The sequence below is a fragment of the Dermacentor variabilis genome, chromosome 7 (genome assembly GCF_050947875.1).
Source record: "Dermacentor variabilis isolate Ectoservices chromosome 7, ASM5094787v1, whole genome shotgun sequence".
In the NCBI taxonomy this organism is placed as follows: Eukaryota; Metazoa; Arthropoda; class Arachnida; order Ixodida; family Ixodidae; genus Dermacentor; species Dermacentor variabilis.
This window is the reverse complement of record NC_134574.1, coordinates 153,317,613-153,342,821: the sequence shown is the minus strand read 5'-3', so window position 1 is coordinate 153,342,821 and position 25,209 is coordinate 153,317,613. Positions and strand designations below refer to the sequence as shown.

Here is a 25,209-nt window from a genome sequence, read left to right as displayed (position 1 = left end):
GCACGGGTCACATGGGCTTTGTAGCGAAAATTGATCCCCGTATTATTCGCATAAAAGCCAATCAAAAAGAACTTGCATGTTACAGTCTGTCTTGTTGAAATGCATTTGACTGCTTTGGTATTATTAGAACACCATTAGTTTTGAAATCTGCTGGCTAAATGCATGGCCAAAAGCAAAACTAAAACTTGGCGCGGCGTTTGAGTAGAATAGTAGCAATAGTAGTTTTATCAACACGGACACAGTTTTGAGAGGGGCTTTTTTTGCTGGCAATAATTAGACATAGCGTTTTAGAGCCTGCCTGGGGCTGCAGGCACTGAAATTTGCTACTGCTTCGTGGGCCGAAGAATATTTTGAAACTTATGCGGCGAATATGCTTGGTGAAGGACAGGAATGATAGACGTCTGTCACGAGGTCAGATAGGTCGTGTTATAGTTTATATATATATATATAAGAGGTTGCCATAACTGTTTTGGTAGAAACGCGACCGTTTGAAATCGAGCAAACACTGTATTTATACTGGAAGCAAGCAAGAAAAATGCGCATCACGATGACCAAGTACACAGCATGGAGAGAAACAGAACTTCTAGTCAGTCTTTCACACAGCCACTTTCGATTGCGATCGAGCCCGATCCGGATCGAAATTATCGACCGCATTGCGTAAAAGAGCCAATCGCGATCGAAAGTGACCGGGCCGAGTGTGGCGAGTCCACCGGGTCGTGCAACAGAGGCGCCAGAGGCACAGACAGTCGACGCTGTGCGTCACTCATCAGGTTGGTTGGTTGGTTACAAACTTTATTTCTATTTACGAGAGAGCCGCGAGCTGAGCCCTAAGGGCCCAGCCCTTACAAAGTCTAGGGGGCGGTCCCTAGTCCGGGACCACCGTGGCTTCTGCAGCGGCTTTGGCTCGGGCAGCGGTGACCGACTATCGTATCACACGATGAGCACGGTGGAGTCAGAGAACGGCCAGATGCCCTTTCTGCGTTCGCCATCCAGAGCTTGGGCACGGCACTGGACGTACGCCGTGCCACCTGGTTCGGACGTCCTTGCGATGTTCGCCAACCGCAAGCTACAGGATAAAAAACTACGTGGTTTCGTTCCCAGGTAGTAGCAGGACGATGCGAACTTGGGTTAACTCGGCAGGCCCGCTGCTCCCGCACCCGAACCATATTGTCCATCCTGCCACGCTCGCGGTCTTTCTCCGAACTCCTAGCACGCGGCCTAACTCTCTCGACCTCCTCCGTCGTATACCGCGATGTTTCATTCGCAGCCTGTCCAAAGTTTGTGTTTGTCCGCCTCGATGGGTGACTCATGCTCACTATATATGGGGGATTGGCCAAGAATCGGGTGAGTTAAGAAAATCGTTAGTCGAGTCTAAAATGCACCACTGAGAAATTTCGAATATATAAAAATAATGAATTAATAAGCCAGATACAAATTAAAGACAGCAGTGAAATCGTTCCGATCCTCACAACGGCTGCACCAACATCCCTATGATAATGTACATGCACCTGTGAGCAAAAGTATACGGACCATACAGCCGCCAAAAAACATAATTTCTTTGTAATTAACATGCATAAATGGAAACTGACGAATGTACTGGAAAAGTCATAATGCCAAGTATGGACTGCAGTCTTTCATTTCAAGTTTCATTCACAGACTGGAGAAAGCTTTATCGTGCAGTCCCTGGTCCATATACTTTGCTCTCGGGTCTATGTCTTATAGCAGAGGCATCCAGTGAAAGAATATCGGAAATATTACATTCAATCCAGCACTATGAAATTGTCCTTCTAAATTATGTATCATTAATGATGAAAAACGACGACGGGACAAGAACTATCCTCACCACAGTACGAGCACAAGGAGGAGGGCATCAGACCAGATTGATGCAGATAATAGTTTAATGTAGGTATTTGACATTGCAATTTGTCCAAAGTTCGGCATGCCACTTCTTCATCTTCACATCATAAGAAGCCAACAAACGAAGACAAGGAAAACATAGGGGAAATTACCTGTACTTAATAATTGTATCAAAGAAATGATAAATTAATGGCAGTGAAAGTGGATGAAAAGACAACTTGCCACAGGTGGAGAATGCTCCCACGTCTTTGCATTACGCGTGCGATACTGAATTAGGTACTCGTGCGAGAGCATCGCATGCGTAATGCGAAGAAGTGGAATCATTCCCCACCTGCGGCAAGTTGTTTCTTAATTCACTTTCACGGTCACTAATTTATCATTTCGTTCATTCAATTATTAAGTACAATTCCCCCTATGTTTTCCTTGGTGTCTTTGTTGGCTTCTCATGATATGATTAATAAAAATCGGGCCCCTCGGTTAACCTCCTTTCTTCTCGTTCACATTCACTTCACTCACAGACAGCGATGCCAGACAGCAATGTCGTAGCCACGGGGTGACACACCGATATATAGATGGCCTTTCAAGCTCCCCTCCTGGCTACACCACTGCCTGAATGAATATCGCACAGACAGTACATCTGCACACACGACAGTGTCTTTATTTGAACTATGAGGCACAATGCTGCCACAGCCATTTGACCACGACCCTACTTTCCCCTTGGGAGGCATTACTTCCCTTAACGACTAGACAAGGACATCGCCTAGACAGCACCTGCGATCGTCTCTTACTTTTCGTTTTTGTCAAGCTCTTGTGCTGACAAGTCATGGAACACACTTCAACTCACCCAAAACATGTTCCTCTACTTTAATTGGGGGTAGGAGAGCACTTCATCGCTTGGCGCTCTGTGGTGGCAGGAAGAGGGTGAGGAGAGTGCAGGAGGAAGCATAAAGAGGGGCCAGCCACACCCACTCCTCGCCCCCCTTTGCAACGGCCCCTTCATATGCCTGTGATGCCGTCGCCATGGCCAGCCAGGTCCGACAAATCGCTTGCAATCGACTGTCTCTTTGCCATGTTCAGGAAATATGTATTGGTAGTCTAGGTGGTCGGCCATTATTACAACGGCAGCGCACTTGAGACATTGAACATACGCTCAAACACGAGCGCTGAATCACGCCTCACACAAGCATCAGCAATCATGTTGGTGCGATTTAGTGGTTGTCCATGTCTCGACAAATGCGGAGACATGCACAGTGGAATGATCACTGCCTTGTGAGGTACCAAAATCTCAATGCCATTTTGGTCGCTCACATCAAGACGCCAATTTCTTGCCAGTCTCTCTTCTGCTCTTCTCGACGCCTTTGTGTTGTATCAGTTTGTCCAAAAAACTGCTTTGTCGTTGCAGGGGATCTAGCGGATCTTGTGCAAACTTTCTGAAATTATGCAAGAGTTCGCTCCAACCGGCATACCGTCCCTGCCTCCGAACACAAGCAGCAATGTTATTTGCATCCCCAGACTCAAGCCCAACGTCCCCTCACCATACACACTCCATAGCTTGCACTGGGATGGAGCAGCCGCATTGGGAGAGTGGCGTTGTAGTGAAGAGAACAGACAGTACAACATGGGCCGACAACGAAAATTGTTGCTCCGTAGTGGGCTGCCTGATCGCGCATGCATCAACTGCCATTGTAGATACACTCCTATATTTCGCATGTAAACCTGTTTCGTTCTCAGTCACCACAATATGAAGCAAGGCTTGGCTTCTCTACATAAGAGCAACTCCAGAAGCGTAACTGCGAAAGATAGGCACACAGTGTAATGCTGCAATCAAGTTTTTATTCTTGCTTTCATACACAAATGTGCTAGGCACATTTGACACACTGGGAGCACAGACTGGCAGGTCATAAGTGGTTTCAAGAGGCATGGATTACTAGACAAGGACAGAATGCTAGATTACAAAATTTGTTCATCATTGCATAAGTTATAATTCTGTCCCAATTCTCCTCGGGGTCCTCATGTTCAAGTAATATCCAATGTTGTGCACATTTTCCTTACAAACCTGTGTCAACATACGTATCTCCCAGCTCATAATGTCCAAAATGTTGTGGCCGACATATGGGGCCCATAAATAAGTAGACAAAGGTACAGCCATGTGATTAAAAAAAAAAAAGAAATTGCGCATTTTTGCAAGATATTCAAAAACGTATAAAAAGGGGGGGAGGACAGGGGCTGAACACAGGAGTGATAAGCAATACCGCACTGACTGCTAAAGTTATTATATAATAATTATTATTTTTGCAGTCTTCTCTCACCAGCAATCATACCAATATTTCAGGAATGTGAACAATGTTCCATCCCACCCAAACGACACCATCAGTGCCTTCAGACAGTGTACCAAATTTCTTGTGAACATTCCTCACTGAAAGTGAGAGCTCCAATGTTTAGTGACCAGCTTACTTTAACAAGACATGCCCAAACATGTAAGAACAGCTCAAGATTCTAGTGAGTTCAAACAATCAGAATACAGACAATATTTGAAACAACCGATCATCAATCCAGAAAGCCATACTTTCAAAGTTGGTACCCTTGGATAGGCGAGTCATTTATGAAACCTTCACATTCCAAGACAAAACATGTAAATGTTTTAAGAAACAAACGTAAGCAATCTAATCAAAGCCAAACTTAGCTTTAAACATCCCAATTAGAATGTAGACACTTAAAAAAAAAAAAAAGAAACCTTGATGGACCCTAATCATCCTAGCAATCCAACCATTTAGAGACCAGCAGACTTGTGCAATCCCAGGTGTTAGCCGATCATTATGTCATTATAACATTAGATATTTGACGCGCGTCTCGCAGGTGAGCAGTGAGCTACTGGCTTTACTCAAATATCGGCACAAACTGCAGAATGACAGCTTCGTGCGGCTCCAAGATGAACTCGTTGAGCTTGACCTTGGACTGCACCACTTTGTTAGAATTGGTGCTCTTCACTTCTATGTGCCCGGATTCGGGCACGTGACTGCTCGCTTCAGCAAGGTTCAACGTCACCTGCACAGGGGGAACACAAGAATGCTTGGACGGTGCCAACCAAAATGTGTCACTTCTGTTCTCAAGAATCAAACGTAGTATCTTGCAGAAGTTTAACCTCGAATCTAGAAGAAAACTGAGAGATTTGTTTCTTCCCTGAACTGTTGCAGGTGCCAGTATCACCAACAAGAGTTTCGAACACCCAAAAGCAACAGAGCCCTAAAATTGCTTGAAAGTAGCAAAAGCACATTTCTTGTACTGCTAGGATGACTTTGTTTACAAAGTTACTGTTCAAATTTCATACATTTTGATGTTGCGCACATGCATTTATTGAGGTAAATAACTTTTTTTTTTAAACCAAATATGTGCCAAGGCATGGCAACTGCTGCCATCTGAAGGTCTTGGAGTTTTCAAGACAAGTTCTGCTCCATTTAATTGGCTCAATTGAAGAATAACTTAATGGCTACTGAAAGTGACTTTAGGAAGTGTCCACTTGGAGATCTAAAGTCAATTCTACACTGGTGAGGCCTTTTGCAAGTTCTCCAGGCATTAGAAATGTTTATGACAAGGAAAAATTGCCATACACCCTACTATAGCAAGAAGCTGCAAAGCTTTGTGCAGCAGCTGGGGGGTGGATGGCAACATTCCGTTTCATGAACCTTCTTCCCATCCATCTTGCAGGCTACTGCAAAACCTACATGCCGGAAACATTTGCGTCACACAAATTACTGGTGTCGGGACAGGCAGTCAATCAGCTGTAGGTGTCGTACCTTCTCGTGGTCTCCGTTGACCACGACCATGTAGCCCGGCGTGCCCTTGCGCACCCTGAGCATGACAAACACTGTGCTATTGGCACCCAGCACAGACGCCACCGTGCTGCCCAGCCGGACTGCAAGCTTGTCCCGCAGCGCGGTCGAATGACGCACCACCTCTAGGTGCGAACTGTTGCCCGTCTGCGCCTGTAAAGCAAGGCAGCATGCTCAGCGGCAATGCGCACAACACGCCACGGACCTCTCAACACCGAGAACTGAGCATGCAGAGCTAATGTGGTGCATGCGAGAGGTGTTAGTGTAATGAAGGTACGTGCTCCAGATCGCAAAGCAACAGCCGTGCTACAAGATACCACACTGGAAAGTAACAACAGGGCTGGTATAATGTAACGATTCCTTTCGCACAATTCTGTTCTTTACTAACCATTCACCATGGCTGGCCAATCAACAATTTAATGGGTGTGATCACTTCTTGTACCACTGAAGCATGAAACGTAATGGCACTGTAATAGGATTGTTACATTATGCTGGCTCACTCCAAGACAGTTACTCCAAGATGTGTAGATGCGATTGGTTAACCTGAATACCGAAATTCTGAACGCATGTGTATGAATTTCTGTACGAATGCTGCTGTATGGGTGGAAGAAGCACAATCAAGCTGCAATTGAGCAACTTTTTATCTTGCCACCCGTTTTCGCTAAATGTTGTGCGCATAAGACAAAAATAAAGCTTAATGTCTGTCTGTCGATTGATTGACTGACTGATTGCGTATGTATTTTCGATTTAGCGACCTGGATTGCCGGGGACTTCTTAAAGTGTTGCTTTCAGCCAATGAGTGTTGGCGTATGCGGCGCCTTGGACATTCCTGCGCAGTCCGGGATGACAAACTGGACAGACCGAAAGTTGTCGCAGCTTTCAGCTAGTTGGTGCGCTATGAAGGAACAAAGGGGCACCCACTCCCTGTCAATTCACGCTAATCCAAAGACGCATACCAGACTGGAGGGCTGTATGCCAAGGCTGTCCACCTGGGATCACTTAACGTACACTGAAAGCCCAGTACACATCCATTTTTGCATTCTAACCCCGTCAGAGCTGGTCAAGGCTGACGACGGCCACGTTGAAGGCAAAAATACTTATTTCTTTTATTTGCACAAAAAGAATTACAGAAGAAATGAAAACAAGAAATAAGACAAGTTATATTAACATAAACAGTTGTTGGCTATAGTGTAACCACTTTTCTAGACAATGAGATTTCCCAAGTCTCATTCTGCGCAATTAGATAAGGTAGACAAGTAAGTACACAGTAAAAGCAATCTAGTGAACATAAGCGCACGAGAAGACAGCTTGAGCACATGGCTAAAACTTGTTGTGCCCTTCTATTACTCAGGTGTTAAACAATCCAGTTCAACTGTTATCAGGCTTGACTGCAGCGCCAGAGTAGTTAACAATCGCTTTAGGCTCCACCACAGTGGAAGCCTCCACGGACAACCCGTAGCTGCGGATCTGTGGGCCAAGCATGCGCCAGGATTAGATTATGTGGAGGCATTTCCGACATGGGGGCTCACTGACCTGCTGCAGAGTGCGCAATTCAAGATTGGCACAACATGTTTGTTAGCCACATTGCAATCGCAGCAGGCCCCTGGTGACAAAGGCTAAACGCAATCAGGTAAGATTCATTGATGCAAAATTTAGTGTGAAATTTGATAGGTACAGGTACAGTGCTCAGTGAATGAAACAAAAAAGAACAAGAAAATAATAATAATAATCGTAAAAAAAATAAAAAATAAATAATGGCTACCATGCGGCCAGAGTATCACATTTAAATCACCGTGTACTGTACATGCTCTCATGTGTAAATTTTTAGCGTGAATAATGTCAGCTTCTATGCTATGCAGACATGTGCCCAGACTGCAGTGTGCACCCTGATACTACGTCGCAAGCAGATTGAATTTTTGAAAAGTATGTATATTTATGCCGAGTACTTCAGCCATCCCAAACAGCCATCATGATGAATCGTGCACGACTCTCATAATATATTTAGCTGATCAGTGGGACAATCTATCGTAACATCCTGTTATGCAGTGAAATCCTGTTGGTACATATCTAACGGAAATGTGACATATATACAAACTAAATGGTCATATATACAAACTAAATTTGCGTCTGTTTAGTTGAGCTGTCACCAAATAAAGACGATCAAAAAAGAAAAGCGATGCCACCGCAAATGTTACCTAAGTTACCACAAAAAGTTTTTTTTTTCTCTTTTTCATAAGACAGTAAAACTTCATCACAACAGATCTGCGTTCAACGTTAAAATAGCTTCATTACATCCGATGTTCGTTATAAGCATACATGCTTTCCCCCAAAAAATTACCTAAGTTTAACTATTCAGCCCAAAAATTACACAGACTGAAAGCAGACCACATGACTCGATAGTCAACTATCAACCGAATGTTTATTTTGAAGGGAAGGGTTAAGGAAAACAACAATAATGGATAATAAGTTCTTGAAGAGGGAGGGCATAGGTAGCATTACAAAGGCACCAGAGCCCAATAAACACCATTTGCAGGGAAAAAAAAAAAAAGATAAGCATGGACTTCTTGCTATCCTTTATTATCCTGAAAGGATACCTGTTTGTCATGCAAGGATATGGAGGGCTGGTTCGCATGTCATCCCATTCTTTATGTGCGCTATGCCTCACTAATTTCTCTCGTCTATTACATCCGATAGGTGACTACATCGAGACTCAACTGAATGTAAATTATGCACAGGCGATGCTTCAGTGTAAGGAAAAACAGCTTTTCACAGACGCTAACGACCTCTGCAGTTCTTACCTCCACACTGATGCCAGGAGTGGCTGCTCCTTCCTCAGACCATGGCATTGGGCATGGTTTTGCCTGTTGGAAGCAAAATACGACGGGGAGCGTGGTCCACATAAGTCTTCATTTCGCCCAGAACAACGGCTCAGCTAACACAGTACCTAAGCATTGGCAAGGTAGCCAACATGATGCATAGGATCACTCAAGTGAACAATTTTTTTCACTTCTACTAATAACTTGAGATCAGGACACCTGTGTCAGGCATAAATATGAGTTTTCCAGCATTGAATAAGAATCATGCTGGCAGCCCAACAGCTGTATGCATCAATTAAAAAAAAGATGCTGCAAGTTCTTTTTGGCATTGTTTTATGTACACAAAGTAAGTTACAAGGTTTGTAGCAGCTTTACGGAAAAATTCAAGGGACAAAGCAGTTTCAAGGATTAAAGCATCATAGGTACGGGCAGCTTGAACATAAAATGCTGTATTAAACAAAGAAATGTTTTTTTAAAATTTATTATTCCACAAGAAATGAAAAAAAAAAAAGCATGCTCACCAAGCCTTTCTCGCAAGCCATCACCAGCCACCACAAATGAGATGGCTTCCTACCACAAAGATGCAAAGCAGATTGGATTGGCTAGACTCTTGGCTTGCATAAACCTTGCGGTCAGATACACAAATAAAATTCCCTAAGCCTATTTTTAAGACCCTCTTGAAATTAATTGCATTCAAGGCCTTGAAAACGGTAGTTTCACATTCAGGCGTTTCGAGGACTACCACGGATCTTGCACTCGTAGTCGTTGAGCCAAACTTCTGGTTGCTGCAACACCTGGAATACTCCTTTGCCTGATGCTGGATTAACCTTTTCTTGTGCTGTTTGTTACTTTTACCACCCTTTTCTCCAAGTTCTACCGTCGCTTCCACAAACGTGCCTGGGATAGCCGACACAACTGTGTTTGTTGTGCCTTGTATGTGCCGCCCACAGAATCGCTACCAAGCCCCCGCCAGTCGCCTGAACAACTTACGCTGCACTCCTGTCCGACTTCATCGCCGTTGTAGAAGACGGGCGTGCCTTGCACCAGGGCCGCCACCATGTGCAGGCCATCCAGAAGCACACCGGCACGCTCCACGAGGCGAGCAGAACTGAAACTGCCCAGCTGCACAGACGGAACGCAAGCACCGAATGGCCTCAGCTAACTGTATTAACATGTACATTTAGCATTTATTATGCTGTAGACCATGTTCATCGCTTCGCTCTGTTCTCTTGCAGATGAAAGAACTGGTAACGCATCTCGTGGCCCTGCTGGCTCGCAATGTTGAATAGCTTAAAGTCAGAGATTCAAACCATGTGTGTTTACTTTATGCCAAACTTGGCAGACACTTGTTTTGAGCATTTTGTCTTCTAGGCACTTTCTGTTTCTGTCATGAGAAGAAATCAACACAAAATAATTGAAGTAAGGCCTGTTGTAGTTGGTGCACTTGTACACACTAAGGCGTTCACTACTGAAATGGCAGTTTTTTTGTTTGGTTTATTACCAGCAATTGCAGTAAACTGCTCCACATTAGCCGTTGATGCAGATGTGTCTGCAGAGTTGGATTTTCACCAGAAGTAGACATAAATCGATTCAGCTCAGTGATTTTGCAAAAATGACGACAGGCATGTCTTGAAACAGCACTGTAACAAGAGCAGCCTGCGAATTCTTAAAATATTTGAGGCGCTACCACCTACCCTCCAGCAGTCGCATGGAACAGTCAGCTAAATTTTAAAGTTTTGGAAGAGTTGCAGCCTCACACTGTTGCCGGGAATATGACATGTGACCCGAAAAGCACAATGCAATTCTGGCATGTCACGGTCCTGTTTTGCTCTACCCAACCGTGCGCCTGTGGTAAGGCTTGCAATCATCAAACGATACTTCCTGGCCATGCCCACTCGAGTCCGATTTCACAAAGCACTCAAACAAAATGCTTCTGAAATTCGGGCACCTTTTGGTTTATATACTACATTCATAACAACAAACACGGGCCTTGGTCAATAATTATCATAGTTACTTGGTCGTGACACACGCTTGTTTTTTTTTTTTTTCAGAAAAATCCCCTAAGATAGGCCTCGCCACTGTTAAAACCAAGTGCGAAGCCAATACTGCAATAGGAGGTGCGCAAATCCCAACCCGCCCAATCTTTAATCCCGCTTTCCTATCTCAAAGGCCACGCTACACCGTACTGCAGGTTCTAAAAACTGCAGCAAGCACTGGAAGTTTGTCATCATTGAACACCACCTACAGCTGGCATCCACATCGCACTTCCAGCAACCTCAGAGTTCTAAATTTTCTTTTTCCTTGCAAAAACAAATCGCTATTTCTCTGGTGAGGGAGCAAGCAAAGGCGTAGTTCCTAGCATTTTACTAAGCATGAAAATTACGGTATGCATTGCGATCAGTGGCATTGCAGCTTTCATTTCTAGGCACGAAAAATTGGCCGCACATTAGTACTGAGTAACTGTGCTACTTGCTTATAGTGTCACGTGTACTTGTCTTTATCGGGTGACACGTTTCACCGCCTAACAAATGTTATCACATAGCGCAGGACGTGCTTGCATGTGTCGGAAGTTTCTGGAATGTTATCGATGGTTCCATCCGCTGTCTGTTGTCGCCGAACCTTGCGTAATCTGATTGGATGTATGCGCGACGCGAATGGCGTAGAACTTTGTGGAAGGCATGCGGGTCCCAGCGATTACTCTGGAACATTCGTTGACTGATCTATAAAAGTCGACATGCTTGACCCGCTGATCAGATTTTCGACGATCGCCGACCGTGTTCGCTGCTATTGTTGTGCTATAAGTGTAGCCTGTTCTGTGGGCACAGGTTTGCCCAATAAAAGTTAGTTTTGTTGTTCACAGTATTGCTACTGTGTTCTTCAACGTCACCACCACGTGACAATATTAAATAGTCAAAACCCCATTATTAATCTTGTTGCACAAAGCCAATGAGGCCAAGCAAAGGCCACCAGACCATGCTGAGTTTGCAAAGAAAAATTTGTAATTGGTAGCATGGTGCCATCGCTGCAACCCACCAGTTCTAACTCAGTCGCAATGTCTGCACCGTGACAAATCTCACCACAAATGATGGCCACATGCCCTCTGGCGTCGCATTCAGGGTTCCCTGCACAAACACTCGGAGACTGGCGGCGTTGGACTTGTCGACAAGCCGCTCGAAAGGTTTGCTCAGCACCAGGTCGGCTGCACGCTCGTCGGCCAATCCATACAACTGCGAGGCTTCAGATGCTGTTTTGTCCACTTGGACTCCAAGCACCCTGGACAGATCGAAGGAACAGAGCTTTGCACAAAAGAGGTTGAAACTTGTTTGACGAATTCATTAAACGATACAGTTAGAAGCTTGCCTAATTTTCTTTTTTCTTTAAACACACATGCATTTCTATATATAGGCCAGGATCTGTTACTCTCATGCATTCATTTAGAGCACTCACACTTGCTTTTACCTTAGTAACCAATTGTCTGCGGAAAGGGTAGAGATTAATAGGGTAATAAAACATGATGTTAGTTTATAAATTAAGGGCATAAATTCATAAATAATTTTTTTTAAAGTGAAGGTTCCCTAATTTTGCAGGTAATTAGCACACGAAAGTTACCCTAGTGGCAGGAGCAGACTGATGACTGATCACATTAGGTTTCATAACTGTAGCAGCTTGTAGGTTCCATAATTATTTTAGTACCCTGCATATGCATGTGTGTATGTATGTGTATGTGTGCACACACACCCAGGGCGTTCCAGCTATCATGCACTAGGTTAAAGAACAACAACATATTCTATGCAAATGAAACCAATGGAATATTATTAGAATCTTCCTAAAGAAGGCTCCAGTATTTGTGCCTTATTATCATATTAGTTTCTAACTAGTAATAAACTTTTCAATAGCAACAGTTACAGCAGATATGTCAATACCAGGTGTTGCACTTGTCTGTGTCACCTTTTCGTGTCCCGTGTCCACTCTTGCGCTAGTCACTTCATCATCAGGTTAGAATGCGTTTGAAAACTTCAATTTCAATTGTTTGCGGCGTGCTAACATTGGCGTGGCTCCTTTTCACTATTTAAAAGAAAGCCCGCGAGACAACTTTAAAAAACCAACCTGGCTTTGCACTTATGTGCGTCATAGTGTGCAGCCAGTGCTCACCTGTGCTCAGTCTCGTGGGCGCTGGAGTAGTTGCCAAGAACCTGTCGCCATTCCTTCAGCATGCTCAGAACATCTTGTTCCGTGGCGAGGGTGGCCTGCTTGGCCGTCTGACAAGGAGGCAAATGTTTTAGAGTGAGCGCTTCTCTCCACTCTCATTAATACTAGAACACTGAGGGCTCAAAAGTATTCTTTTTATTTTGTTTAATTTATGAAGCTACACTGCGAGTACATCTCTTAAGAGGCACAAAGTGGGACCACTGTGCTAATTACTATAAAGTCACTGTCACAGACATCGGCCGCCGAACATTCTCGTGTACTCGTGGATCACCAAGAAGCAAGTCCCTACCGCCACGATCAGACCTCGCACCCCCTTTCGCAGTCACAATGACTTGTAAATGAAGCACCTGTTGCAATTTCCACATACTGGGGCAGTATTATTTCTGCCGAACACCGACAGATCTCTGGCAAAAGCTCAGAATCCTGAAGGAATCCAAAAAATTCCCCCATCCCAAAGAAAACATTTCCGGTTACTCAAGCCTGTTATGTCAGGTTGGCCATTTAGGGCTTAATGCAAAGTAGGCTGTTGAACTGCTGTGATGCTACTACAGCGAAACATTGATATGACCAAGTTGTCCTTGCAGTGAAAGACTTTGTTAAAACGTGAATATTTTAAAGTTTCAGCAGTAAAAATAATTTCACAAATTTCGAGAACATACCACGTGGATAGTATCCTGTCAGTAGGCACTCATAAACGACTTGCAAGAAGGTCTGCCCTTAATAGCGCCATTATGAGCGTCAACGCATGCGGTGCAGATCGCACCGAAAGCAATGCGTCGGTGGGGTGCCATATATCTTGGACGACATGGCTGACCCTGCTTAGTGACCACAGCAGTTATCAAATGGTGCCCACAAATTAAAAACAAAGGTGTAAAACAATACAGGTATTCATCCCAAGAAAAAAATTAAATAATAATAATAACAATAATAATCGCAGCTCTGCCAGAAAGGCGAAGCATTGATGGCGATAGTAAAGGTACAACTACTACTCGAAGTAAGGTTTGTAGTTTTATGGGTGCACGCATGCTCATAAAACATGAACAGATCTCACTCGATGACCACGAACACTTACTGTCGCAATGCGAGCAAAAGATTTGCACCAGGCCTTGGAAACTTGGCATTACGGGACCGCCAACACTACAATCACAGGAACACCACACGCATCAGGGCACAAACTGTCCCGCTTGCAGGTTATCGATTAATTTCCTGCAGATTACTTTCAAGATACAGCGTGTGTCCTGCGCATGGACCGCCGTGCACAGCAACAACAAAGGTAGAGGAGGAGGTACTAGGGAAAGAGGGCAGACACAAGCGTTTCTGCATACCCCCCCGTGCATGCCTGATCATGTTACTAATAAAGTTACCACTAACACGCGTTCACCCCCTTCCATGGAAGAAATCATCAGCTCTCATGTATGCACACCCTGCAGACTTTGCAAGTTGTTTATGCACGTGAGAGATGGAGCAGCAGTGTTTTCTGCATACCGCGTCCCGGCACGCTCGTTTCGACGGTGTTTTTGTCATTCAATCTTTTCACATGGAAGGACACTTGGAAATAACTTTTGCCTTGGCCAACATTGTTGTAGTATTTTTGTTTTGCTAGATTTACCAGCTATACAGGCTCCAAGTACATGCTTGAAATGGTCTAAAACTTCCAAATCAAAACCACATCCCGAAATTACTTTGTTAAATCGTGGAAAAAGACGCAAGGCTTTCAATGTGACTAACACTGGGCAATGGAAATAGTTCATTACATTGCAGATTTCACTAAATTGAGGTCTGCTATATCGAGGTTTGACTAGGTCATTTCTGCTATGTCTGTGAGAGCTTTGCAAGTTGCAGCTCAGGTTATCACTCTAGAACCATCATTTGAACATTCATTCTAGGAATAAACAATTGCTTGTTTGCTCTGGTGAGACTGACAAGAATGTAACAACATGCTCAGACAAAGCCCGCAGACGTTTGTTTTTTTCCCACTTTACACTTTCTGATACCCTGTTTTTACTATTTTTCAGCTTGGACACCAGGTTGTTACCCAGCTTACCAATAAGCTCTTGCATGCATACAGTTGGGGCGAAGTGCAGGTAGTTACTCTGAGTATATAATGGCAAACAATGACTGAATATAATGGCAAGTGCGCCTAGCAGGAGGCCTAGTCTCATAGTTGTGTCCAATCGAATTCAATCGCCGAAATAGAAAATAAGCAAAAATAATGAAACCAGCCACAAAAAGACATGCAACTTGACACATCAAGAATTTGCATTACGCAACTTACAGAGGGGTGGTCCAGGTAAGTGTGGGTCACCAGGAAACCACTCACACCTCGTTCAAGCCAGAAGCGTAGCACACCCTGCAATGACAAACCAAAACACAGTGTGCTTTCACATGTACTGTAGCATTTCTTATCTGCACGATTGACCAAGATATGTTGATGTACTGTAGCATTTCTTATCTGCACGGTTGACCAAGATATGTTGATCATAAAAAAATTAATTAAATTATGGGGTTTTACGTGCCAAAACCACTTTCTGATTATGAGGCACGCCGTAGTGGAGGACTCCGGAACTTTTGACCACCTGGGGTTCTTTAACGTGCACCTAAATCTAAGCACACGGGTGTTTTCGCATTTCGCCCCCATCGAAATGCGGCCGCCGTGGCCGCGATTCGATCCCGCGACCTCGTGCTCATGTTGATCATAGGAACAACCACGAAAGTAGCATTGGAGATGCCCTGGTATTATAAATTTGTACTGCAAGAAGGATCACAAAAATAACTATAGCCAAATGGACTACTATTCCAGGCTATGTGATTGTTCTGAGTGATCACAGGGCAGGGAAGCTCCAGATCAACTTCACTCACCTAGGGTTTTTAAGCAAGTCCAAAAAATCTCAGACCACAGCACATTTTAAAAAATAATTTCGCTGTCTACCTAACTATACTGATACGATACATAGGAAATCTTCATCCTGCCCCATTAAAATGTGCCTGCTGCCAGATTAAAAATTATTCAGCAAATTTCTGTACATCGGCACTGCGCCACTGCAACTACGAAAGAAAAGACTGAGCAATATCTCTGATTGCAACTTTGCCGTCCACAGTGCTTTCATATTCGCAGTGAACACGCAGCAACCCAGACAAGAAAATAAAATGCGCAAGTTTATGTGGAACGAAAGCCACATCATTGAAGCAGGAAACAGGGCAAATCGGTAACTTGGAACATCAACCTCTGTGTATTGATAGTTACTACATTTGCCTGGTCAAGTATGCAGCTGCATGATCTTAAAGTTTCTGCAATTCTGCAACATGAGGAAGCAAGCAAGTTGCGTTGATGACTGTGCATGGATGAGCAAAAGTGCACAATGTGTTCATTGCTGCTAAACTGGTACATCTTATCTATGTTCTGCGCGCACTGTAACCCTGGTGATATGCCAAGTTGTGCCAAGATGTACCAGTTCCTTCAGTCGCTGAACTTACGGTGAAAAGCTCCAGAGTCTTGGGGCTCTTCCAGTTGACATCGGCTGTGTCAGAGGAAGTCTGATGCAGGTAGAACATCTTCCGGCCAGCGTCAAAGGTCCACGCGGAATCACCAGACGCCATCTGCGTTACACCAGTTTTCGATTATTTGCAGCACATAAGCACTTAGGAATCGCTAGAACACACTATCGTCAAACGCTAGTGCAACCCATGTGCCATTTGTAAATCAACAACCTTTAAAACATTGTGCGCACGCAGAGGATGCTAGGAGCATCTCCAATGCATATGCAAGACAAAGACAATAAGGGCACACGGTGTTGTTCAGTCAACGTTGCACCCGCTAATCAGCCGAAATGATTGCCCAGGCAGCAGCCGCTGCCTTTATCCTATCCACAAGACATACGGTCAAACCTTGTTGTAAGGACACTGATTATAATGAACTGATGGATACAACATACGTAATCGTAATTGCCCTTGAAGTTCCCATAGAAACCCACACTTAAAATCTTGTTTTAATGAAGCAAGAAATTTCTCATAAATGGACATATTTTGGCTCATAACAAAGATAATTTCATGCCAATTAGGCTGAAATCTGGCGGCTCGTAATACCACTGGCAACCTGTCCAAAGCAGTAGTCAACATTTAAAAACTCCTGCAAAGCAGGAGTTAAAAACTCCTGGAACCTGGCAATGTGCCAAGCAGGCTGTACACTGCCGAATCGGCGGCAGTGCCCATACTCTGCCACTACTGCCTCGCACACTGCATTCTCCAGAGATCTGTGAACACAGCAAACTGCACCTCGGTTGAAGGCCTGTACTTCACTTTAACCTTTTTATAGTGAAGCCACACCCGACACGAAAATGCCATTGTTATATCCAATAGCACTCATTGCAAGCATGTATTCGTACATGTTGATATCACCGAGAAACATTTTGAGTCTACTTTATTATATTCAATAATTCGTTGAACCTGCGTTCGTTATATTGGGGTTTGACAGTGTTGAACTAGAACTAAAGGCAAACAATAGACCAAATGGCTTGCAGTCCTCGGAGGAAGGATTCAGTACATGCCGCGGCTGTGAAAAATTATTGAACGTGCACAGTAAAGGAATTTTCCATGTACCGAGATTGCATAGTATAACATTCCATTTAGTTTTCTGTTCTTTTCAACCTTCATCACTAGCTCAAATGAAGCTGCACTGACATTATCGCAGGGATCTGCCATACAACAGAGTGAATGATAAGAATTCAAAATGAAATGGACAGCTGCAAAATATGACCTCTGCTCTCATGTTCTCAGTGACTGCTCAGTTTACCGGCAACCCGTGAACATGCTGGCCAGGTGCTGCAAGCCTCCGATTTCATGCAAAATTCGTCACAGGAAGCCAAAAGCGTAAATATTGTTTGTTGTTTAGAAGCATCCGCCAGGCCTCCGATTTCATGCAAAGACCGTCACAGGAAGCCAGTGTAAAGAAATGCCATATGTACGTTGTTTAGAAGTGTCGGACAGGCCTCAGATTTCGTGCAACGCCCGTCACAGGAAGCCAGCGTAAGAACATTTTTGTTGTTTAGAAGCGTAGGCCCACAAGCAGCAACAAGCACTGCACAAAAGCAAAGGCTCGCAGTACTCTGTCAGCATGCTCACAAAAAGCTACAGGACCTGTTATGTCGCTACTCCTGGGCACACAATAACAGCAAAGATGAATTCGCATTAATGGCAACAGCTGCATTAGAGAAACGAATGGTCCCACTGACTAAGGCACAGAATAAACTATGTGTTCCAGTCCTTCAGCAGTGTGCCGCGGGCTTTTGCATCTCTTCACCCAGAAGTAACTTCCTGCTCAAAGATTCAAAGGCGACATCAAGCATACAGAGAGCAACGGCTTGAAGCCAGAACTCACCATGCCTTCTGGTGGCGCAGCCTCTTCGCCCTGCTCCCAAATGAAAATGTCCTGGAATCCCTCCTTGCCCTCACTGCTGTCTTGGAACCACTGGTGGTCTCTACTAGTGTAGGCAGGGTTGATCTCCAAGACCACATGGAGTTCTGCAATCAGAATGTTGCCACATCAAAATGGTGCCGACAATGCATGGGCAAGGCAAGTTTGGACCTGAGCAGCCAGTTGCCCTTCTGCTATCTTTCCACTCTTTACAACTGTTAGCAATTAGGTGTGATAGGAAAAAAAAAAAAAAAACGAAAGACACAGGAAAGAACAGCTGCTGAACAGACCTTTCTCCTTGGTAGAATTGAGCAAAGCCTCCACGTCGGTTAATGAGCCGAGGCTTGGGTCCACAGCCAGGTAGTCCTTTGTGGCCCCAGTTGCATCCTTGGAAAATATGTCACTCAGCAGCAGAGTGCCCATTCCAAGCTCTTTGATGTGCTTCAGCTTGGATGTCAGTCCTGAAGTGTAGAAGAATTAAATCACTATATCACTCTCTAAAACTGCGGTGTACGAGCATACCAGAGAATAGCAACTTAAAGGCTACAGGAGTCAATCTAATCTACAGCATTCAATCAATCTAATTCAGTTCAATCTAATCTACAGCATTCATTTCAATATATATATATATATATATATATATATATATATATATATATATATATATATATATATATATATATATATATATATATATATATATATATATATGTATTATTTTTTTTTCGTTGAGCACAAGACTTCCATCCTACTGAGATACAATCTGGCAATTCTGTGAGCCAAATCAAGAAGCTCAAGTGATCATCACATGGTAATCTTGTATAGCTGCCTTCATACTAGTGCCCACATGTGTAACTACACATAAATGAGCTCTAATTGGCTCGTGTTAAAATTCACCTAAGCAAACCTGTTGCTCCTGCCATGGACAGAGGTTTGAGCTCTAATTTCAAACTGAGTAAAACAGGAATTGCCTACCATTACCAGCAATTATTACCTGCATATGCTACCTGTCCCTTTAAGGGCAACGCTGTTTCTATTAGTGAACATAGAAGTGAATTTACATGCTAGGAATTTTCAAACACCATTCTTCACACTCAATGCACTTCAATAAAGGCAGGACAGCGACCAAAACTTTCACAGAGCGTCTACATAAAACTGTTCCCAAACCTTAAAAAAAAAAAAAAAAAGCTTTATTTATTGTGTGTCCTGGTCAGATAATATTTTAATCACATAAATTATAGCATGGGCTTCTTTAAAGAAGAAATTAACTAAAAGTGGCATGCATAAGAATAACTTGCCAAGGCCAAGACTGCAATAGAAAACACTGCATTATCACAAAATTTACACAGTGGTACTCACTGTCTCTGCTGTACCATTGCATCACTGCTTGCATTCTCAGACGATAGGTTCGTAAGATTTATTTGCATTGCATGTGTTGCAACGTTAGCTTTCGAAGCTTGGATTAATTTCTTACTAAGTTTCCACATCTCAACGATGTTAATGAAAGGCCAGCAATGCTCTGTGTGTTCAGTACAGAGTGCAAGTGTGATCAGCGTGAGCAGAAATGATTAATCAATTTCAGCCAACGGCTGTGCTACGAATTAGGTGCCCCATTATTTTCTCCAGTCATGAGAGCTGAGTGTGCGCTACAATTGAGGCTGTCCAAGAGTCATGTAAATGTAAATATGTCATGTAATGCATTTGTAAGGGAAGTCTTCACCCGAGTCTTTGTGCACTATTCCAGAACTGCTGCAGAGAAAATAAAGTCTGCTTCCCTGAACCAGTTTTCAAATGCGAGTTGATTGATCACATCTGGTTTCTGAGTTCTCTCAGTAAGCTCTGAAGTTGCTGCAATCTCGCAGTAGCAAGGAAAATAATGCGTTTAGTATGAACAGTTGCCTTCACATGCACCACCCAAGAGCTGAGTTTGCTTATCACAGAACAACTGCTCCTATGCTGTAAAAGATGTTGTACCAACCACCTTGTCTACTACATACTACACCTGTATGTTACACCTTCAGGGCATATGGTGCTCTGCGAGAGATTTACGATATGCTCCTGCATGCTAAGAGGCAGTGTGTGCACGCTGCGAAACCCCGATCCAGCCGACTCACCCGCGATATCTCCGCGACCATCATTGTCGTCGTCGGCATAGGAGCCCACTTCCACATTGTAGACAGGCGAGCTCTGCCACCACGCCAAGCGTGGTGGTGGAGCACACCGCGGTGTCAGCACAATGATGGCGACGGCACCCACCAGCATGGCCAGCCAGAGGACCCAGAAGAGCACAAACATGGTCATGCGCAGCCGCACCCAGAACGGGTCGTTGGCGTACTTCATGAGCTCCTCCTTGCTCAGGCCTACAAACTGGCTCTGCAAGTAGGAAGAGCAAGACACAGGACAAAGTATGAGTCAACCTCTCCGGAAGGTATTATACTTGAAAGCAAAACTGTTGGCCAATGTGATGGGAATTCTATACCCCTACATTCGAGAATGTTCGTTCACTCGATACTCCAGCTCCACCTACGAGAGTGGATTGCAGCGCCTGCACCTCGACAGAACTGAACACTACACTTCATTGACATTCTGCGGCAATATGTGGTGTAGTCTCCAAATCCCGGCCCCCCGAACGGCCACCTTGGTGCCATGAAAGCCAATCTTGAAGGCCATGCTTTTACCTACTGCAAGTGGCAGAAGAGGTTCCTGGAGTCTGAAGTATGTCACGGTCAACCATGTTTTGGACACCCATCTAAAGAGAAGCGTAGCATCTTTATCAGTCAAACGGCGATGCTGTGCACAACTAGGTGGAGACTAGGTGGAGTGGAAGAAGAGGTTCGAATCGAGGATCGTTTGAGAATAAAGGGGTTACTCTTTCATGCATGGTGGCTAGCTGAAATTGCCACCCCTTTGCCCGAATGGTCGTCTTCATTACTTAAGTCTCAACAGTAATCTCGAGGCCTACTGCATGTATTTTTGGGCATCACTGACCTTATGGCTCTTCCCTGATGCCTGTACAAGCACATTTCTTGTTAGCTCGACAAAAGCTGCAGACTGTCTCTTGCATCCCTAATGTGAAGGTGGTGCGAAGGACGCTAAGAGTGTGCAGAACTTAGTGTTGCTCCCTCTTTGAGGGAACATGAAAACTGTTCGTGGAGTTTCAGCAAAATGGCTACATATGTTTGCCATCTCATATCTCCATTGCTCCTGATCGAAAATTTCATCTTTACTCGAGGATGGTTTCTTATAGTCTCTCACTGAGTTTGAAATAATATTAGGATTTATTATGGAAACAAGTTTCTGTGCTTGAATGAGTTGAGGCCTTGCTAATCTCCTAAAGATTACACAGTGGATTTCCATTATTTCAACTCCAGTTAATTTGATTTTTCATTTAATGGTCCCGGCCGGTGACCATGCACTTCTATGGGCCTAAACTTTTGTTATTTCAATCCTAAATTGGCATTCGCCAGAAAATTTGAACTTGACCAGTCAGCACACACGCTTCACCCTATGGTCACCCTATGGTGACCTTAATAGTGATCCCTTTAGTGGCAGCGCCTGCGTTAGCAGTGCACAGGGGACAGTCAATGCGTTGAACACATATCTCCCATCAAAAGTGCCTATTTTCAGCCTGCCCTAAGAAGATTTTCAAGCAATAACTGTAGCTCACAATGTCTGATTAAAGTATTAGGCCAATTTCAATGCACGGCCCTCTTTTTCCCTGGGAAAAGTGAGCCGAAACTGGCCTGCGTAGTGCATTCTGATATGAAACCAAAATTGCATAAAAATGCTGTATTGCGGCGAAGCCAACTTTGTGCAGCTGACATTAGACCCTTCCTTACCCACGTTTCTTACTAAAATATAGGGTGCACATTATATTTCTACTTTGTTTAGTTGCTATAATGTCATTTAGAACATTGTTTTCCAGTTTCAACATATATAAAGCACGTGTACTGGCATTTTATTTGGAGGCATGTTAAAATTGTGCGAATACTGCCAAATGAATCAGCAGCGTGTTTGGGCTTCTTTTCTGAACCTTCCTTAATTCGTTCTACCAGATAATTAGATCAATTTCGTCAGTCACATCAGAGTCGAATCAACAGAAGTCTACTGTAACAGCAAGCCTTCCCCTCGTCCTGTAGTGCTAGAGTTAAGGAGAAACAGAAAAAGCCTGACTACACAGCTCAGAGACACAGGTTGTTAGATCTTGAAAACTGTACAAGCTGAAAAGACGATGGCATGTATATTTATTTAGGATACCTCACAGGCTTAAGTGTCGCAGCACTATTGCATAAGAGGTGTACTGTGCGCAGATAGATATAGAAGCATTTTTCGTATGTGAATATGCAGAACATTAAAAACAGAAAAAGCAAGTGAACATAGTACACTATAATTATATTCTTGGTCACTAAATAAAGCCTTCTGTAATATCTGTACCTAATACAGGTTGCATAACATGGGCTCTGTCACACAAAGTTCTACTACAGCTGCACACTGACCTGCACAATTTAGGTCTGGCAGCAGCACACACTATGATTTCAGCTTCAATTGTGGCTTAGGTTTCTTGAGCTTCAAACGCTGTGGCAACACACATTTTTACCATGCGCTTCAACTCTCGTCAAGCATGCTGGAAACTATAAACCTAATTGTAAATTTACTGACAGCAGTCTCATTTATCCAGTACACACATATATAAAGCAACAGCTGCAAAAAATCACTGGGTCTCATTTGGCTCCCCAACAAAAGAAATTAATCTATGATGTGGGAGTGATAGTGTGATGCAAATGGGTCACGATCTTGCAGGCTGACAAAGTTGTTCATACCTCAACACCTTGAATGTCAATCTTGGCATCGCCATTTCGGTCCTTTCCATCAGCCTTGCTGTTGGTGAAGGTGATCTTGGTGCCATCACCTTGGGCCACCAGCTTTTCGGTGACCGCTTCGTCCCTCTCGAGGCCATCCTCGTTGGCGTGGGGTGGTTTATAGTTCTCGTTTTCAGCTGTTTCCATGATGCCTGCTTTTTCACGCAAATTTCCTCAGCTAGCAATTCAGCACTTACTGCGGGAAAAAAGAAGATGATTTTCACAACAACAGGTGAAGCACAATCTTTTTCAAATTTTGATTTGGTAGCTAGAGAGCGACTTCATTTTCCTTTGGATTTGTGAATTACAAGGTCAGATCACAAAGACGTCTAGGATTCACAAATGGTGCAACTGACATAGCACAAAGCTCCTCAGTAGCTATTTTTCGTTACAAATAATGCAACCATAACAGACAAGAAACAAATACAGACAGGCATAATGCACTCAGGATGGTAAAGCACCAACTAGCCTGGTATGTTGCTCTGTTGGAAAGTTGACACAATGGTTCATTGCAAATGTTAGGAGAGAAAAGTCATATTAACACGAAGTCGTAACGCTACACATTAAATACTTTTGTGTTTTAAATTTTACACCTTTATTGACCAGAATGGCTTGTATTATGGGTAATGGCCGGTGCACACATAAATGCTAAACTGGCCTGCAATGTGCATGTGAATTAGCTGTCAGGTGAGAATTTAAGAATCTTATTCCTGCATTCCCAAGCTACAAATGCCCTGTTCCAGCATCTGTTGGATTCGCTGATCAGCTGCCGTACTATTGCCTTTCCTTATGAGATAGAAAGAGTAACTGTGCCCATCTGCGCAGAATTTCTAATTACAGACGGGGAAGAGTACCATCCATTTAACAATTTTCTACTGGTATACAGTGATGGTGATGTTATGTGGCACACAGGAATGTTTTTGCTGTTTACTAATAATTCTTTTTGCTTTCAGTAAAGAACATACATTTAACAAGCAAGCAAGTTATTTTTTGTGTAGAAATCTGAAAGGTGCACAGGGCCTAATATGTTTGTAATCCATGTAGTTGGGTGCTTATACGAATGCTGGTCACATTTACACAAATACAGACTGCTCAAACAAAATAACCATATCTTAGCCAAACCTAATGTTACCGTTTTACACAAGCATGCGTTCAAAATTCCCAATTTTCTTTCTCTGATTGCAGCTTTCCTAACTCAGTAGATTCTCTGTGGAATCACATCACTACACAAAACTAATTTATCTGGCCCCATCTGGAAACGTTTGTTCAGGTAGTTCAGTAGCTGAATGCTGCAAGTTTCTACAGCTACACAAGTGCCACATACGTGGGCATAAGGGCCAACGATGCAGATATCACCCAACCTCACTAAGATTCTCACCAGAAAACAAAATTAAATACTGTAGGAATGACATGCTCAATTTCCAACTCACTCAAGCTATGAAATGCATGTTATATCTGAATAGGTTTAAGATATTAGTCCCGTCTACGTTTTTTAATGCTACAGTGCGGGAGTGTAAAGGTACTACGCAGCTGTTCTCCGTTTTACAGGGTCAATTCGGAACGCGCAGAGAGACGAAAAAAAAAAAAATAAGAGAAGCATTGCAGCACCTAGTCACGAGACGGTACAGATTGCCCAACTGGATGGCTCTCTAGCGAGACATACGGGCAAGAAGGAAAACCTAAAGTGGAAGCTTACACTGCAAGTGGAGCTCTTTTAGCTGATATAGTCATTCTTTTTAATATAAATGTAACATTTCAGTCAAGCCACCAGCTGAACCCGGCATACCTCAATGCATTCCAAGGGCGTAGACCTTATTTGGTCTTAGCTCTGCGTATACTCCAATGAAGTTTATGCTTACGAAATTTGCATGCGAGAGAAGCGTTCGGAACAAATATATATGCACGAGCACGAGCGTGTGGAAGCTCGGAAAGCTTCAGAGACAAGTCCTAACATCTACGGCCTCACTATGGAGCTCGATCGTCGTAATTATAACGGTTTGGTAACATCACTGATACCATCTTTAGCTCCAAAGAAAAAGCTAAAGCGCGGAAATGTATGGCGCACTCACCACGGCAGGTAGATCTTTAAGCTTGTTTAAGTACGACCTCGCTTTGAAGCCAGCCGGTGGCCGCCCTGAACCAGTCGAGGTCTACAGCCGTCTACGCGGGCCACGGAGACAACCCAAGGATTTGCGGGCGGATAGGCGGAGAGATGGGGGAGAGCAGCA

General features: G+C 43.7%; 1 protein-coding gene across 1 annotated transcript; it reads right to left on the bottom strand.

Moving 5' to 3' along the window:
• Nucleotides 1-3,670: 3,670 nt before the first annotated feature.
• LOC142588178 (amino acid transporter heavy chain SLC3A1-like) lies at nt 3,671-25,209 on the bottom strand. The gene is made up of 13 exons (XM_075699691.1): nt 25,051-25,209; nt 22,943-23,177; nt 20,237-20,495; nt 18,413-18,583; nt 18,087-18,229; nt 16,187-16,309; nt 14,988-15,062; nt 12,656-12,762; nt 11,581-11,776; nt 9,494-9,625; nt 8,486-8,548; nt 5,652-5,840; nt 3,671-4,902 (listed from the first exon to the last, which is right to left on the bottom strand). The coding sequence occupies exons 2-13, from the start codon at nt 23,126-23,128 to the stop codon at nt 4,735-4,737; spliced, it is 1,812 nt and encodes a 603-aa protein (XP_075555806.1). The 5' UTR covers nt 23,129-23,177; nt 25,051-25,209; the 3' UTR covers nt 3,671-4,734.

Coding starts and splice junctions, on each gene's coding strand:
- LOC142588178 (XM_075699691.1), bottom strand. CDS start 23,128: ATGGAAACAGCTGAAAACGAGAACTATAAACCACCCCACGCCAACGAG. Junction 20,496..22,942: donor TTGACATTCAAGGTGTTGAG/GTATGAACAACT, acceptor TCCTACTTGCAG/AGCCAGTTTGTAGGCCTGAG. Junction 12,763..14,987: donor CTTACCTGGACCACCCCTCT/GTAAGTTGCGTA, acceptor CCTCCTTGTCAG/ACGGCCAAGCAGGCCACCCT.